The 15,387-nt window shown below is 38.1% G+C and overlaps 1 protein-coding gene across 5 annotated transcripts in view; it reads right to left on the minus strand.

Annotated features, from left to right (window-relative positions):
• Positions 1-15,387, minus strand: part of PRCP (prolylcarboxypeptidase) — a 77,476-nt gene that overhangs the window by 7,596 nt on the left and 54,493 nt on the right. For all 5 annotated transcript variants that reach the window (XM_032393522.1, XM_032393524.1, XM_032393525.1 and 2 more), the window contains 2 exons: positions 9,974-10,138; positions 9,062-9,249 (listed from right to left, as the gene is read on the minus strand). In XM_032393522.1, the coding sequence (XP_032249413.1) occupies positions 9,062-9,249; positions 9,974-10,138 (353 nt within the window). The remainder of the gene's footprint in view (positions 1-9,061; positions 9,250-9,973; positions 10,139-15,387) is intronic.

Genomic DNA, 15,387 nt, shown 5'->3' on the forward strand with positions numbered 1-15,387 from the left:
TCATGGCAGTCAATCCCTATTCCCCTCCCCCATACCTCCTCGCTCTCAGCCCCAGACAACTACTAATCAACTTTCTACCCCTATAAATTTGCCTTTACATTTACATTTCATATAAATGGAATTATATAATATGTAATCTTTCGTGATTGACTTATTTCACTTTGGCATAATGTTTTGAAGTCTCATTTATGTTGTATCATGTATCAGTACATTATTCCTTTTTAATGCCAAATAATATTCCATTGTATGGATATATCACATTTTATTTATCCACTCATCAGATGCACATGCGTATTGTTTCCACTTTTTGGCTATTATGAACAACACTGGTTCTATGAACATTTGTATACAAGTTTTTGCATGGGTGCAGGCTTCCATGTCTCTTGGATATACACCTAAGAATGGAATTTCTGGGATATATGGTGACTTAACCTTTTAATGTACTGTCAAACTTTTTCCAAAGTGGCTACACTATTTTACATTCCCACTAGCAACATATTGTTTCAGGATTTCTTTTCCTTTAGTGCCCATGGTTCTTGGTCACACCACTTCAAAGAATGAAGAGGTAGACCCCATAAACAGTGGTGGGCAGCAAAGCAAAGTTTATTGATAGCACAAAGCTCCCAAAGAGGAAGAGCACCTGAGAGGATTGCCCTCAGAGTTTCTAAGTCCAGGCATTTTTATGAGATTTCTGGCAGGTTGATTTAATCTGATTAACCCTCCATGCACCTGTCACCCTATCAAGTTTTTGTCCACGCACTCATCTACCTATCAGGTAGTTGTTCACGTGGGAAAGAGTGGAGGGCTCCTTCCAGAGTGGTGTTTCGAAGCCTTGGGGATCAAGAGGACTGCAGCCGCCACTGCCCTAAGGCATGTTGGTCAGTTGCAGGCCACCAGATCAAGCTCTTTGCTTAAATATCATAAATGTCATAAGAACTCAGAACCCTGAGATTGTAACCTGAACTGAAGGTAGACACTTAACCAACCTGAGCCACCCAGGCGCCCAAAAAAATGTTTTGGCAGCGGCGGAATTCAAACCCACGTCCCTGAAGAGACTGGAGCCTTAATCCAGTGCCTTAGACCACTCAGTCACGCTACATACCACCTGAGGACCCTGAACCAAGAGTAGTTTCCTCTTAGAACAGGGCCCCCCTTTCCCCTGCCTGTCTTTCTTCCGACTATCCTCCATTAATATAAAGGTTCCAATTTCTCTATATCCTTGCCAATACCTATTATCTTTTTGATTATAACCATCCTATGTGGGTGTGAAATGGAATTTCACTGTGGTTTTGATTTGAATTTCCCAAATGACTGATGGTATTGAGCATTTTTTCATGTGCTGAATGGCCAGGTATATATCTTCTTTGAAAAAATATATATTCAGATCCTTGACTGTTTTTAAATTGAGTTATCAATTAAAATCATTTGATCCATTTTGAGTTAATTTTTTTGTATGGTTATGAAATAGGGATCCAACTTCTTTCTTTGGCTTGTGAATATCCTTTTTCCCAGCATCATTTCTGGTAAAAAAAACTATTCTTTCCCCAATAAATTGTCTTGGCCCTTGTCAAAAATCAATTAACCATACACATAACAAGCGTTGATTTCTGGACTATCAATTCTCTTTGAAAGATCTGTATGTCTTTCTTTATGACTGTATAATAATGTATTGATTATGGTAGCTTTATAATAAGTTTGAAACGAGGAAGTATGAGTACTTCGAATTTGTTCTTCCTTTTTAAGATTGTTTTGGCTATTCTGGGTCCCCTATATTTTTATATTAATTTTAAGATCATTCTGTCAATTTATGTGAAAAAAACAGCTGAGATTTTGATAGAGATTGCACTGAATTTGTAGATCAATTTGTGGAATATTAACACCTTATCAATATTACCTCTTCCACAAGAACATGAGATGCCTTTCCATTTATTTGGATCTTTAATTTCTTCCAACAGTGTTTTGTAGTTTTCAGTGTATTAAGTCTTATACTTCTTTTGTTAAACTTATTCCTAAGTATTTTATTCTTGATGCTATCGTAAATCAAATTGCTCCCTAGCATTAACTCCACACCTGCATAGAGTGGTTTAGAGTTTACAAAGCCTTTCACATTTGACCATTATAACAACTGTGTGAGGTTTTATTACAACTCTTTTATAGATGAGAAAACTAGTATCCAGAGAAATGAAAAGACTTGTTCAAATCATTCAGCTAGAAATGGCAAATCTGAGATACAAACTCAGGCCTTGTAACCCCAGTCCAATGCTCACTCTTATACTACATTGCATTTCATGGATACAGGTTGGAAATGAACAGCACATATCCTCCTGACTTGTGTGGTGTAGAGTAAGAAGAGCATGAGCTTTGGGATTAGACACACCTGGGTTCCATTCCTAGGTCTGCTTCTCTCCTTCCTAATCTCATGGAAGTTTAGATTCCTCAAATAAAACAAAGACTGAAATTCCTGGATTTAAGATCACTTTTCCCTGGTACTGCACTTCTTGGTATATCTTTATCTACATATCACTTGATTTCACTTACAGAACATTTTTATGTACATTCTGACATTTGTCTCATGTACATACCATCTTGCTGACACAAAGCCTGAAATAACAAATCTTTAGGGTCACATTACAGATATATGAAATGGTTCCCATAATCTACACAATCATTTTTTTCATTTTTAAAAGTCTCATCTTTAAGTACAATCTATACACAGATGACTATCAAATAATATCTTTAGCGAGGACCTTTCCCCTAAACTTGAAAAGCAAAATCCTACTTGACATTTTTACATGGAAATCTAATTAGACACCTCAAACTTACCAGGTCCAAAACAGAGCTCTTAATACTCCCAACTCCCAACCAGCCCTCTCACTATCTTCCCAATCTTTGTTAAAAGCAACCCTATCCTTCTAGTTGGTTAGGCCAAAAAGTTTGATGTCACTCTTTAACCTTCTCTTTCTTTCACGCCCAATGGGTCAACAATTCCTGTCAGTTATATCTTCAAAAATATATCTAGAATTTCAACACTTCTCACTGCCCCCACTGCCACCACTCTGACCCAAATCACCATTATCTCTAGCCTAAATAGTGTTTTAACTGATCCTCCAGCTTTTATTCTTATCTCCCTACTTAGAGCAACCAATTTGATCTGGTTAAAACCTGAATTAGATTATGTCACTTCGCTGCTCAAAACACTTGAGTTTTCCCATTTCACCCAGACTAAAAACCAAAATCTTTACTAGGATCTACAAGTCTCTACATGATCTGGGCCCTCTGTGGCCTCTGATTTTCTCTCCTGCTACTCTCTCCCTCATTAGTTCCACTCCAGCCACACTGACCTCCTTACTATACCTGGAAGAGAACATGATAAGACATTTACCTCTCAAGGCCTTTGCCCTTGCTTACTCCTCGGTTTAGAGTGTTCTTACCCCACCAACCCCATGGCTCTCTTCTTCCACTAGTTCATTTTTTTTTTTTTTTTTTTTTAAGATTTTTATTTATTTGACAGAGAGAGACACAGCGAGAGAGGGAACACAAGCAGGGGGGAGTGGGAGAGGGAGAAGCAGGCTTCCCGTCGAGCAGGGAGCCCGATGCGGGGCTCGATCCCAGGACCCTAGGATCATGACCTGAGCCGAAGGCAGACGCTTAACGACTGAGCCACCCAGGCGCCCCCACTAGTTCATTTTTCAAAAGTTCCCCCTTGGTGAGGTCTTCCTTGGTAACTCTCATCTAAAATTGCAAACTTGGGGCGCCTGGCTGGCTCAGTTGGAAAAGCATGTGACTCTTGATCTCAGAGCCATGGGTTCGAGCCCCACATTCACTGTAGAGATTACTTAAGTAAATAAAAGAAATAAAATAAAATAAAATTGCAAACCTTTTCCCTCCTCCAGACATTTCATGGCCTCTCCCCTGGTTTATTTTTCCTCCTTAGCACTTAGCTCCTTCTAATGTATTTATAGGTACAATCTTTACCTATCTCTCCAACTAGAACTCCAGGAGGGCAGGGATTTTGTCTCTTTTGATTATTACTATATCCTCAGTGCCTAGAACCAGGCCTGGCACATGGTAAGAGTCAAATATTTATTGAATGAATGAAAAAAAAAATGTAAGTGTCTAGTTGTTTGCGGCCTTGTACTAAATGCCCTACAAAGATATCTATAAATGTATGTATGCAAGTTCAGGAACATGAAATCACTTCAGTACTTTTTACATGGGAAATCAGAGTTAATATAAGTGATTAATATAAATATAGAGAGACTGACCTTCACCTGTCTGTAGTAGTGGCAAGAACAATTAACTAAGAAGATCTAAGTTTTATACCCTTACCAGCCCATGACCATGGGTAAGTCATCTAACCTCTGTGAACCTTAATTCCCACATGTATTACAAAGAAATACATTTTATATTTTTAAAGATTTTTTTTATTTTAGAGAGAAAGAGAAAGAGAGAGAGGAAGAGAGAAAGCAGCAGGGAAGGGCAGAGGGAGAGAGAGAATCTCCAGCTGACTCCCCCCTCAGCCCAGAGCCCGTGATGGGGCTCAATCCCTTGACCCATGAGATCATGACCTGAGTCAAAACCAAGAGTCAGACGCTTAACCAACTGAGCCACCCAGGCGCCCCCAAAAAATTTTTTTTAAAGAAAAGATAATGTCCCTCCCTCACAGAAATACTGTGAGGTTCAAGTTAAATAATAATGTGACAGTAAGGTATAAACTATAAAATAATACACAAACATACAGTATTATTATAATTATTATTATCATATTCTGTAAGCATGAAAAGTTAATACTTCTGAGAAGTAAATGAATCATGAAAAAGAATGTGAAAGCATGTCTCACAGAAATCTAGCCAGAAAAGTAATGTGATCAACTTTTTCCAGGTAAATGTACAAACAAAATGAGAAAAGAGGCACTTAGGTACATTGTGTGTGTGTGTGTGTGTGTGTGTGTGTGTATTTGAAATACAATTTTAAGCTCCCTGTTCTAGGGGCGACTGGGTGGTTCAGTCAGGTTAGCGTCCGACTCTTGGTTTCAGCTCAGGTCATGATCTCATGGGTCATGGAATCAAGCCCACCATGGGCTCCATGCTCAGAAGGAATTATCTTCAACTCATATGCTCCCCCCAACTCATACGCTCACTCTCTCTCTCTCAAATAAATAAATCTTTAAAAAAAAAAAGGCCCTGTTCTATTCTCACCACACCTCTCTTTAGAAACAAAATTAATTCAATTGCAACTTAATAACTTCATTCTTGGGAGAAAAAAAAAAAATCACTCCACAAATGTAGATTTTTGATTTTGTTAAAAACAAAAAGGATAACTCAATTGCAAAATAGCAGCCTTAGTTTTCAACTACCAGATAAATTCTTAAAATAAACTACAAGGGGTTAGATTCTCTTATGTGAACAAATAGCCTTTATCATTATTCCAATTTGACAGGACCAACCCAGATAGGAAACTCTCCATTATTTGCAAAACAAAAAAGCCATCCCAACAGCCACATAATAAGCAAACTGCATTTGATTTAAAAGGTCATCTGAATCAGCCCAGTGGCTTAGCAACAGTGTTTGGAGTTGCCGAGAGACCCAAGATGCACATGGACTTGAATTTCTTGGTCCTAGACACGTGAAAGCTAAACCAGCCACTGGGACATTTACCAAAAAAAAAAAAAAATACTGGCTTTCATGAGAGAGTCTAGATGCCTGGATAAAATTCCCAACAGCAAGCTTCTAATCACTGGCAACAATGAATTTGCCTGAGAAATGATATTAAACTAACCAGCTCCTCAGGGACTCCCTTTTGGATTTATATTTAAATGAGTATGACCATTGGTAAGATAATTTGTTACCAGTTGGGGTTGGGGGAAAAATAAATCCTTCTAACAAAACAACTGTGGAATAAAAAAAAATTACTGAAATGAAACGATTAATGGCTACTATTTATTAAGTCCTCATTCATTCAACAAATGTTTACCCAGTGTGTATGATGCATTCAAGAGTGAGCAGACAAAATCTCTGCCCTCATGGTGCTTACTTCCATGATAATCTATTTACTCATTAAAGTAACCCTGTTTCGTAGTCATTTTTACTAACTTAAACAAATTGGCAATTTGCCTAAGGCTATACAGCTAACTTGGTCTCCTTGACTTAAAAGCCCAAACTTTTAATTTAACTGACAAACCTCCTATCTGATAAACACAGACTGAAATTTCCATTCAGAAAAGCGGTCACAACTGGATTTGTGTGAGATGACCTAAGGAGAGAGGCATGGACACAAAGATACTTTACACCTGGTTCCTTGGACATTTTCTTATTCATCAACCAAAACCTTTTTCTAGCTGGTAGCCACTAAGTAGACAGAACAGAGACACCTAAGGCTGTTTCTTTACTTTGGGAATGTGTTTTCTTCAGAAAAGCAGGAAATTTTTAAATTTTTTACTTTAAAATTTTTACATTGGATTTCTGACACCTAGCAGCATAAAGATTTCTTTTTTAAAAATAGACGTGCCACTGCAAAAAGATAAACCAGTATTTCACATAGTCCTGCCTTTAAACTTTCATATGCCTCCGAAGCCTTTCTAAGCTTTGTATTTTGTTCCTTGTTCTTATCAACACACACATTTCTTGGGCATCCAATATGTGTCAGTCACCAGAGTAAGTGTTAAAGGCACAGCTATGATTAAGACAAAGTCTCTGTCATTGAGAAAGTTTACAGTCTCATGGGGCAGAAAGAAACACAAATAGATAATTTCCATACAGAGTGCTAAGTGATATTCACAGACCTAGGGGAGCTAAGGGATTGCGGGAAATCTAACCTTCCTAGAGGACTCAGGGGAGGTTTCTTGGATGCCTGAGTCTTAAGAAAGGGAGAAAAAGAGGAAGGGAAAGGACATGCAAAGACAAAAAGTTCCCTGTGGCTAGGACATAAGTACAAGGCAGAGAGTGTATTTCCATTTATTCATTCAACAAATATTTTTTGAGCATATGTATTTGTCAAATCTGGGCCAAATACTTCCTTGGGTTAACTCTTTTTTTTTTTTTAAGATTTTTATTTATTTATTTATTTGACAGAGAGAGACACAGCGAGAAAGGGAACACAAGGAGGGGGAGTTGGAGAGGGAGAAGCAGGCTCCCCGCGGAGCAGGGAGCCCGATGCGGGGCTGGATCCCAGGACTCTGGGATCATGACCTGAGCCAAAAGCAGATGCTTAACGACTGAGCCACCCAGGCGCCCCTCCTTGGGTTAACTCTTAAGCATCACACAACACTGTGCGGTGAGTGGTACTATTATTAGCATTTTACAGAAAAAAGACTGAGGATCCAAGAGCTTAAGTAGTTTTATTTAAAACAGCTCATTCGACCTTTGCACAGTTCTGTTAGAAAGTCCCACCTTAATACGCAGTTAAAAGTTTCTAACAGTTATAATTTCCATTTCTTGGCTTCAGTTCTATTCTCCAAACTTTTCTCACAAAATATGCCCCCTTCCCCAATGATGATGATGATTTTGATAGCCTAAGCAAAATAATATAAAAGGGCAAACAGATAACTAAAATACACATCTATAATGGCTGAATCCAATAAAAAAGGATTTAACCAAAACTCATATATTAAAACCTTCATACAAGGATTTAAAGACTCTACAATTCAACTTGAACTTCAGCTTTATAAGGTCAAAGCAAGGAAGGATGAGCTTAAAGTACCAGCATGCTACCAAAATCCATTTAAATACTATATGGAGATAAATTACCAAAGAAAAACAAGAAATTGACAAAGTACTTCCTCTTCTGAGGACCAAAAATGAACCTGGACACCCAAAGTTGTGTTTAAGCCTTTTATAGTCCTCTAGGTCCCTTCATGTTTTCCTGATTTCACACACCCTACTTTGGCACAGTTTCCTTAAATAATCTATATTTACATAGATTTATTTGCTCAACCATCACTTTATAAGGTTGAGCTGAAGAGTATAGTTTTGAAGAATCCTACTGAGAACAAGAAACACAACTTAAAGAAATTAAATGAAAGAATCTTTAAGTTTCCCATTTAAATGTTTCACCTTTTATTTGGGGCAGGTACCTTGTTGGGTGAGCAAACAGCATGAATCTAATAAGACAGAGGCTCTTTTGCAAAGTGGGCAGTGCCACCACCCTAAATCTAGAGAACGATCCTTCAGCTATTGGCCATGTCCAGAAGGCCAAATTTTACTCTCATTTTAAAGAGCTTGTAAAAGAATGACATTTACAGTTTAAATAATGGCTCCAGGCTAAGAAGTATATATGCTATCTCTCTACTATTTCCATGTAGATTTGGGGAAATTTTTTGAGTAATTTGTTGTTATCTTAAGAGCTGACAGCCTAGTGTTCAACCCAAAATATGGAAATTTTAAAGTCACAATCAGATACACATAGGAGTCTACTCAATTAAGTCTGACATGAGCCAATACCAAATACATCCCTTCTAAAGAAGCAGTGTAACACAGAAGAACAAACACAGGTTTTGTAGTCAGACAGGCCAAGGTTGAAATCTGGCTTTATCACTTAGTAACTACAACAAAGCTAGATGAGGTCTGGCAAGTGACTGAACACAGTGACCTTCACTTTCCTCCTCAGTAAAAAGGGGACTATAACAACTACTTCACACAACTGTTGTGAGGATTCAATTAGGCCATTTATTTAAAGTGCCTCACATAGTGCCTGAAACAGAACAGAGTAGGCACCTCAAAAGTATTTGTTGAATAAATATTAAAAAACCTTTATTAATAACAATAGTAACAACAGCAACACAAATTGAGAGCAGCAGATGATGCTTCATTTTGTGCTAGCGTTTTTTAATAAAATATTTAAATTTTGTTGCTATTATTCTTTTTAAGCCTTTAAGCATGTTGGTAATAGAATATAAAACTGTATCTCTTACGCAGAGTCCTCTGTCTTTCAAGGAAAGACATGATGAATACCACTATTGCATTCTATATTGTTTATTGTCAGCATTTTTCTTGTTCTATCTTCTCAGCTATTCTACAAATGTCTCCATCAACCAAAGATTTCCTTTGCATCAGTAAAAACTCACCTAAAAATGATGTTCGTGTGTGAACTGATGTTTTTGCCTCCATACATAGTAATGATCCAGGCAGGCCTCGGTCTTACACCCCACTGTTTAAAACAGTCCTCAGAAAATTCCCTCAAGTTCCATGAGTGAGGTTCAAACATGTCATCAATACCATTAGTACAAAAAGGCATGACCATTTCTGTGCAGGCCTAAAAAAGGAAACCAAAAGGGAATCCAGTAAGAAAATGAGGCACAGAGTTAAATAAATTATCCAAAGTCATAGAGCTAGTAGTAGCAAAGCTAGGGTTTGAACTCAGGCAGTCTGACTCCAGAGCACCTGCTCTTTACCTCTGTCATACCACCTCTCATTATTCCTGGAAAGGCTCAGCTGAGAAGTTACAAAAGTTAGGGCTATATATTCTTCCTTTGTAAACTGCTTTCTTTCACATCTATTATCATAAATAATCATCAAAACAACTCTGGAGGGAAGTATTATTACTAGTCTCATACAGATGAAGGAATGGAGGCTCAGGGAGAGTCAAGTTAGACTGCCTTTCTTTTCTGTAACCATAAAATGCTTCCTTTATAGGACTTACCAAGATCTATTGTAATATAAGTATCTTTTTCACTGAGCTATATTTGAAAGAGAGATCATGTCCTATTTATCTTCGTACCTTTGCAGCCTAGAATGTTGTCTGACATGCAGTAAGTACCCAGAATATATTCGGTGATGATTAAATACAGGAAGGAAGGAAGGAAGGAAGGAAGGGAGGGAGGGAGGGAGGGACGGACTAACTTATCCATGGTCTCACAGTGTAAGATAATGGAGCCCAGATTTGGATCCAGGTTAGTGACAAAATCTCGTGAACTCTGTTACAGTACAACCATATCAGTGAAAAGTAGGTTCCACTTGAGGAAATAATACACACTTACCTGATAGCTCCAACCCTGGATTCCCAGACTGCTAGTTGTTGTCTCTGATATATTCAAGCAGCTCGCCTGGCCTGAATAATTGTAATAGACATTCAGAGCTTGGAAAATATTCTGCAGAAGCTGTGCATCAGATACACTGGGATTTTTCAAATACTGGCACACTACCTGTCATTTTAAAGAGATGTAAAGGAAGAAGAGTCAGGATATATTTATAAAATCATAATTTTTAGTGAAAAAAAGAATATGATTTTGATTTGCCTATAAAACAACCTTAAACATCTAACAGCACTGCTTGACAATTTTTATCTCTTGAGTATAATCCTGTTCATAAATGAATAAACCATTACTCTGCAACTATAAAATTTAAATTACTCTCTTAGCTATAGAAATAAATTAAAGTCATTTGCATGGTATGCGAAGTCCTCCACATCTACCACTGTAGCCTCATCCTTTGTTCCAGTCTAGCAAAACCATACCCACCACACCAGGCTCTTTTTCTCCTCTTTGCCTTTACTCACCCTGAAATACCTTTTTCCCACTCTCCCACTCCATTAATGTCTGGCAAACACTAATTCATTTTATATGATATTTAGCTCAAGTATCACCTCCTCTATAAGGCCATCATTAGCTATGCCCTCAAGTTGGGAAGAACTAAATCACTCCCTTTGTGCTTCTACTTATGCCATGTACTTGTTTCTAGCAGAGCCCCTATAACACGGCACTGTACTCATTTGATTCCAGAACATCTCACTCAGCACTTAGCAAAGTATCTGGCAACTAAATACATTTTTATGAAACTGCAAAATTTATAAAATTTCTCATGGAAAAACGATACCAAGCTCCAACATCTGTGGTGTGATAAGAAGCATACCAGGCAGCAACCCAGCTTCCAAATATTCCTATCACTAGACTATAATCAGCACCTGAAATTCTAGTATTAAAAATCATAGACAATACTCGGGGTCAGGAGTGAAGGCATGAGTGACTAGACAGGGGCACAGGGAACTTTCAGGGGTAGGGAAATATTCCATATCCTCATAGACAACAAACGGTTATACAACATACAACAAACAGTTCACTGCAATTTGTGCAATTCACTGTATATAAATTTTATCTAAAAAAAATCATAAACAAATACCGAACTCTAGTTAATGATGATAAAGGTGAAGTGTTCAAGAGAAGTGTACTGATATCTGCAACTTACTTTGAAATGCATTTAAAAAATAAAATGGAATGAAGGATAGAAGGATGGCTAGGCAAATATATATGTGCTAAATCAAATATAGCGAAATACTTTTCTAGAATTTAGGTGGTATTTTATGGTTGTTCACTATCCAATTATTTTAATGTTTCTATATTTGAAATTTTTCACAATAAAATGTTGGGGGGAAATCACAGGCAATGAAATCACAGTGGAAAAACAACAGCTATTCATTACTGAGTTCTGGGTTTACAACCATTATATCATACAGTTCTCAAACAATCTTATCAGATATATTATTGTCCACTATTTTACATAGAGAAACTGAATCTTAAGTTAAACCACTTAATTCGAGGCCCCTCAGCTAGTAAATGTTAAGATCTAGATACAACCCCAGATCTCTCTAGTTATGAAATACACATCTTACTCATTATGCTACACAGCTTAGAAAGCATCCCTTGTAAAACTGCAAATAGCCACGATGGCACGGAAAACACATTCATTAAGCTTGCATCCTCTACTAACACCTTGACATGAAGTCAGTGATTGGTCCTTTCTCATTTCATAGGGAAAAAATGTATACAGTAGGCAAGTTCTGATTAAGAGAGAGAGAGAGAGAGACGTCCAGAGAAGAAAAAGCGAAGAAATAAAGAGTCTAGTTACTCTACTTCGGGGAGAGACTCTGGGCAGCAGAAGCCACAAGGCCTGGGCTGGAGACGTGCTCCCACTCAGGAAAGGAGGACACTGAGAAAGGAAGTGAACAGCAGAAAGCAAACCCAGCCTCTCATCACAGTTTTGCTTAGGACCAGTTTCCAGCAACACCTTTCTTTTTTTTTTTTTTAAAGATTTTATTTATTTATTTGACAGAGAGAGAGAGACAGTGAGAGAGGGAACACAAGCAGGGGGAGTGGGAGAGGGAGAAGCACCTGAGCCGAAGGCAGACGCTTAACGACTGAGCCACCGGGGCGCCCCTACAGCAACACCTTTCTGATAAAAAAGGGAAATGTGAAAAGGCAGAAGAAATGAATCAGGGAAAATTCAATGTCTCTCTCCAAATGCATTCAGCACAAAAATATTTTTGTAAAATGTTAAATGGTACTTTGTGAAAAAAAGGTTTCATAATCAAATAATTTTAAGAAATGTTATATTGGCAAATGTGAACAGTTTACTTGACTGCAGGGTTCCTCAGGGCCTTTAACATGCTCAACTGCAATGTGGCTTTCCAAAAGGAAGACAGAGTATGCACTATTCCCAGTAAGTTTTGGAAATAACAAGTGAAAGAAAAGTCAGAAATTAAGATGTCCAAATAACTTGGATATACCTTAAAAAAGTAACAGCGATTAAGGAGGGCATGTGTTGTGATGAGCACTGGGTGTTATATACAACTAATGAATCATTGAACACTCCATCAAAAACTAATGATGTATATGTTGACTAACTGAACATAAAAAAATTAAAAAATAAATTTAAAAAAGTAACAGTGAGGTCATAAGAATAATATACACCTGAAAAGGTGTACATAAAGAAACAGAATTGAGCAAACCTATCAAGCCTAAAGGAATAAGAAAATGCAAGCTGAAGAAAAAAGGCAAAACAGTTTTACTATTCTGACAACTTTCAATTATTCATGGTAGGTCAAAAAATACCTAACATTTGCATAGCACTTTTCTTTTTTTTTTTTTTTTAAGATTTTATTTATTTATTTGACAGAGAGAGAGATAGCAAGAGCAGGAACACAAGCAGGGGGAGTGAGAGAGGGAGAAGCAAGCTTCCCACGGAGCAGAGAGCCCGATGCAGGGCTTGATCCCAGGACGCTGGCATCATGACCTGAGCCGAAGGCAGATGCTTAACGACTGAGCCACCCAGGCGCCCCTGCATAGCACTTTTCTCAGAACATGTTCCTAAGAAATATGCCAATCAGAAACAAGAAAATATGGAAATCAAGAACCAATCACAGAATTTGTTAAACTAATTATTGCCAACATTTGATCAGCATTCCATCTTGACTGTGGACACTAACAGTGGACTCAGCTCTTTCCAAATGCAGCATAAAACTATGGAATGGACCCATGAGATGCATAGAAGAGCATTAAGTTCAAGCATAGCTCAATAGATGAGGCAGGATGACAATGTAAGCTGGGCAGGAGGAAAAGGTAGTACTGATGAGCAACAATAAACAAGTAGCCTAAAACTCTGGAAAAGAAGAGTAGCAAGTTAAGTGTGACTCACATGCTGGCATCAGATCCCCTCTCAGAGCTAGAACACTGGCCCTCTGTCAGGCAAAGAAAAGGAGTCCCCATGAATAGCCATCTCTGCAAACAGCAGTTACTGTCACTCCTTAAAAGACACAAGCATGGCTGGGGACCGGCACCAGCTGACAATACTTGGATTTCGGCAGCCCCAGTTACACAGAGAGAACATCGTGGTCAGAAACTTGGCGTCTAATAGAAACTCCATGTCCAAATTAAGGCCACTCCTGGGTCCACTGTCCTCTGTGAGGTCAGGGCTCCTTTGGTGTACTGGGTCCAGTTCTGAGCACCACACTTTAAGAAGGACAATGACCAACAGAGAAATCAGGATGGGGAGTTGAGGAAAAGTTGAAGCAATCCTACAATTGCTCATTTGTATAATTTCCAATCTTTCATACTACAAAGGCTACAATAAATAACCCTGGGGCTAAATCTTTACATATATCCTTAATTGTTTTCTTGAGCTAATTGATTCAAAGGAAATAAACAGTTTTTTAAAGATTTTGTTTATTTATTTGAGAGAGAGAGAGAGAGCAGCAGTGGGGAGGGGCAGAAGGAGAGGGAGAAGAAGGCTCCCCGCTGAGTAGGGAGCCTGATGCGGGGCTCCATCCCAGGACCCTGGGATCATGACTTGAGCTGAAGGCAGATGCTTAACCGACTGAGCCACCCAGGTGCCCCAGGAAATAAATACTTATAAGGCCTCTGCTACATCCTGTCAAGCTGCCTTATAGAAAGAAAGTACCAATTTATAATTCTACTGGTACGCTAGATAATAGAAGGCCTAAAAAATATCATTCAAAATTTTTTTGTAAAATATTTACAAATTTACTAAGAGAATTTTATTATTTTAGTGCTCTTAAAGTTCCTTTCTAGCTCAAAACTTCTGTGAGTCAAAGCATCATCTTCTAGCATAAAGAACACAATCTCTACATATCTCTATGTACTTTCTTAACAATTATGGTAGTAAAGAATGAATGAAGTTTTCAAAAAAATACTGAAGTTATACTAGCAAAACCTCAGCACTATTTCCATGTTTATTCAAAAAGAGATAATTATGGGGCACCTGGGTCTCTCAGTCAGTTAAGTGTCAGACTCCTGATTTCAGCTCAGGTCATGATCTTGGGGTTGTGGGATCGAGCCCTGTGTTGGGCTCCACACTCAGCACAGAGTCTGCTTGTCCCTCTCCCTCTGCTCCTCTCCCCCCACCCTACTCGCACAAGCACTCTGTCTTTCTCTGTCTTTCTCTTCCCCTAGTTCTAAAATAAATAAATAAATAAATATCTTTCAAAAACAAAACACCAACAAAAAAAGAATAAAAGGAGATAAGCATGTACTTTCATTAAAGATCCACAGAATGCACAAACCCTTAACGTAAATGTTAGGTTGGAACCACATGAAATTGCCATGTTTATAAGTCAAACACAGTCAGATATCAGCTTCTTTGGTTCAACCTCATCTAATATCCACTTCACCTTAAGCCTGATAATTTGCAGTTATTAGCCAATTGATGAGTACAAGCACTTGGCCTACTGATTGTTTATTTAGGGGCTATGATCTACTCAGACAACAAGGAAAGAATCTCTGCCAACCACTTCCATTCAGAATACTCACCACGCATGTAGCCTCTGTACTATATTTTCTATTTATTTTGTGGACACTATCAAATTAGCTTCTTCTAAACAATTTCTACTTATGCCATAAATTCACTGATATGAGGGCATCCGGGACTGAGGCTGCTATGCTAGTACAACTACTGAATATTCCTTGAGGTCAGGTACTTTCTCTACAATGACCCAGGGAAAAACATAAGGCCATTCCCATATCACAGAGGAGAAAACAAGCTCAGAGAGGTCTGGCTACAGATATACAATCTTAAAACTATGAATATAAGTTCTGAACCCAGACTTTGGCCACAAAGTCCTGGCATAACACTGTCCCTCTATTATTATATAATAACAATAGCT

This window comes from Phoca vitulina, unplaced genomic scaffold (assembly GCF_004348235.1).
Source record: "Phoca vitulina isolate PV1807 unplaced genomic scaffold, GSC_HSeal_1.0 scaffold74, whole genome shotgun sequence".
Classification (NCBI taxonomy): Eukaryota; Metazoa; Chordata; class Mammalia; order Carnivora; family Phocidae; genus Phoca; species Phoca vitulina.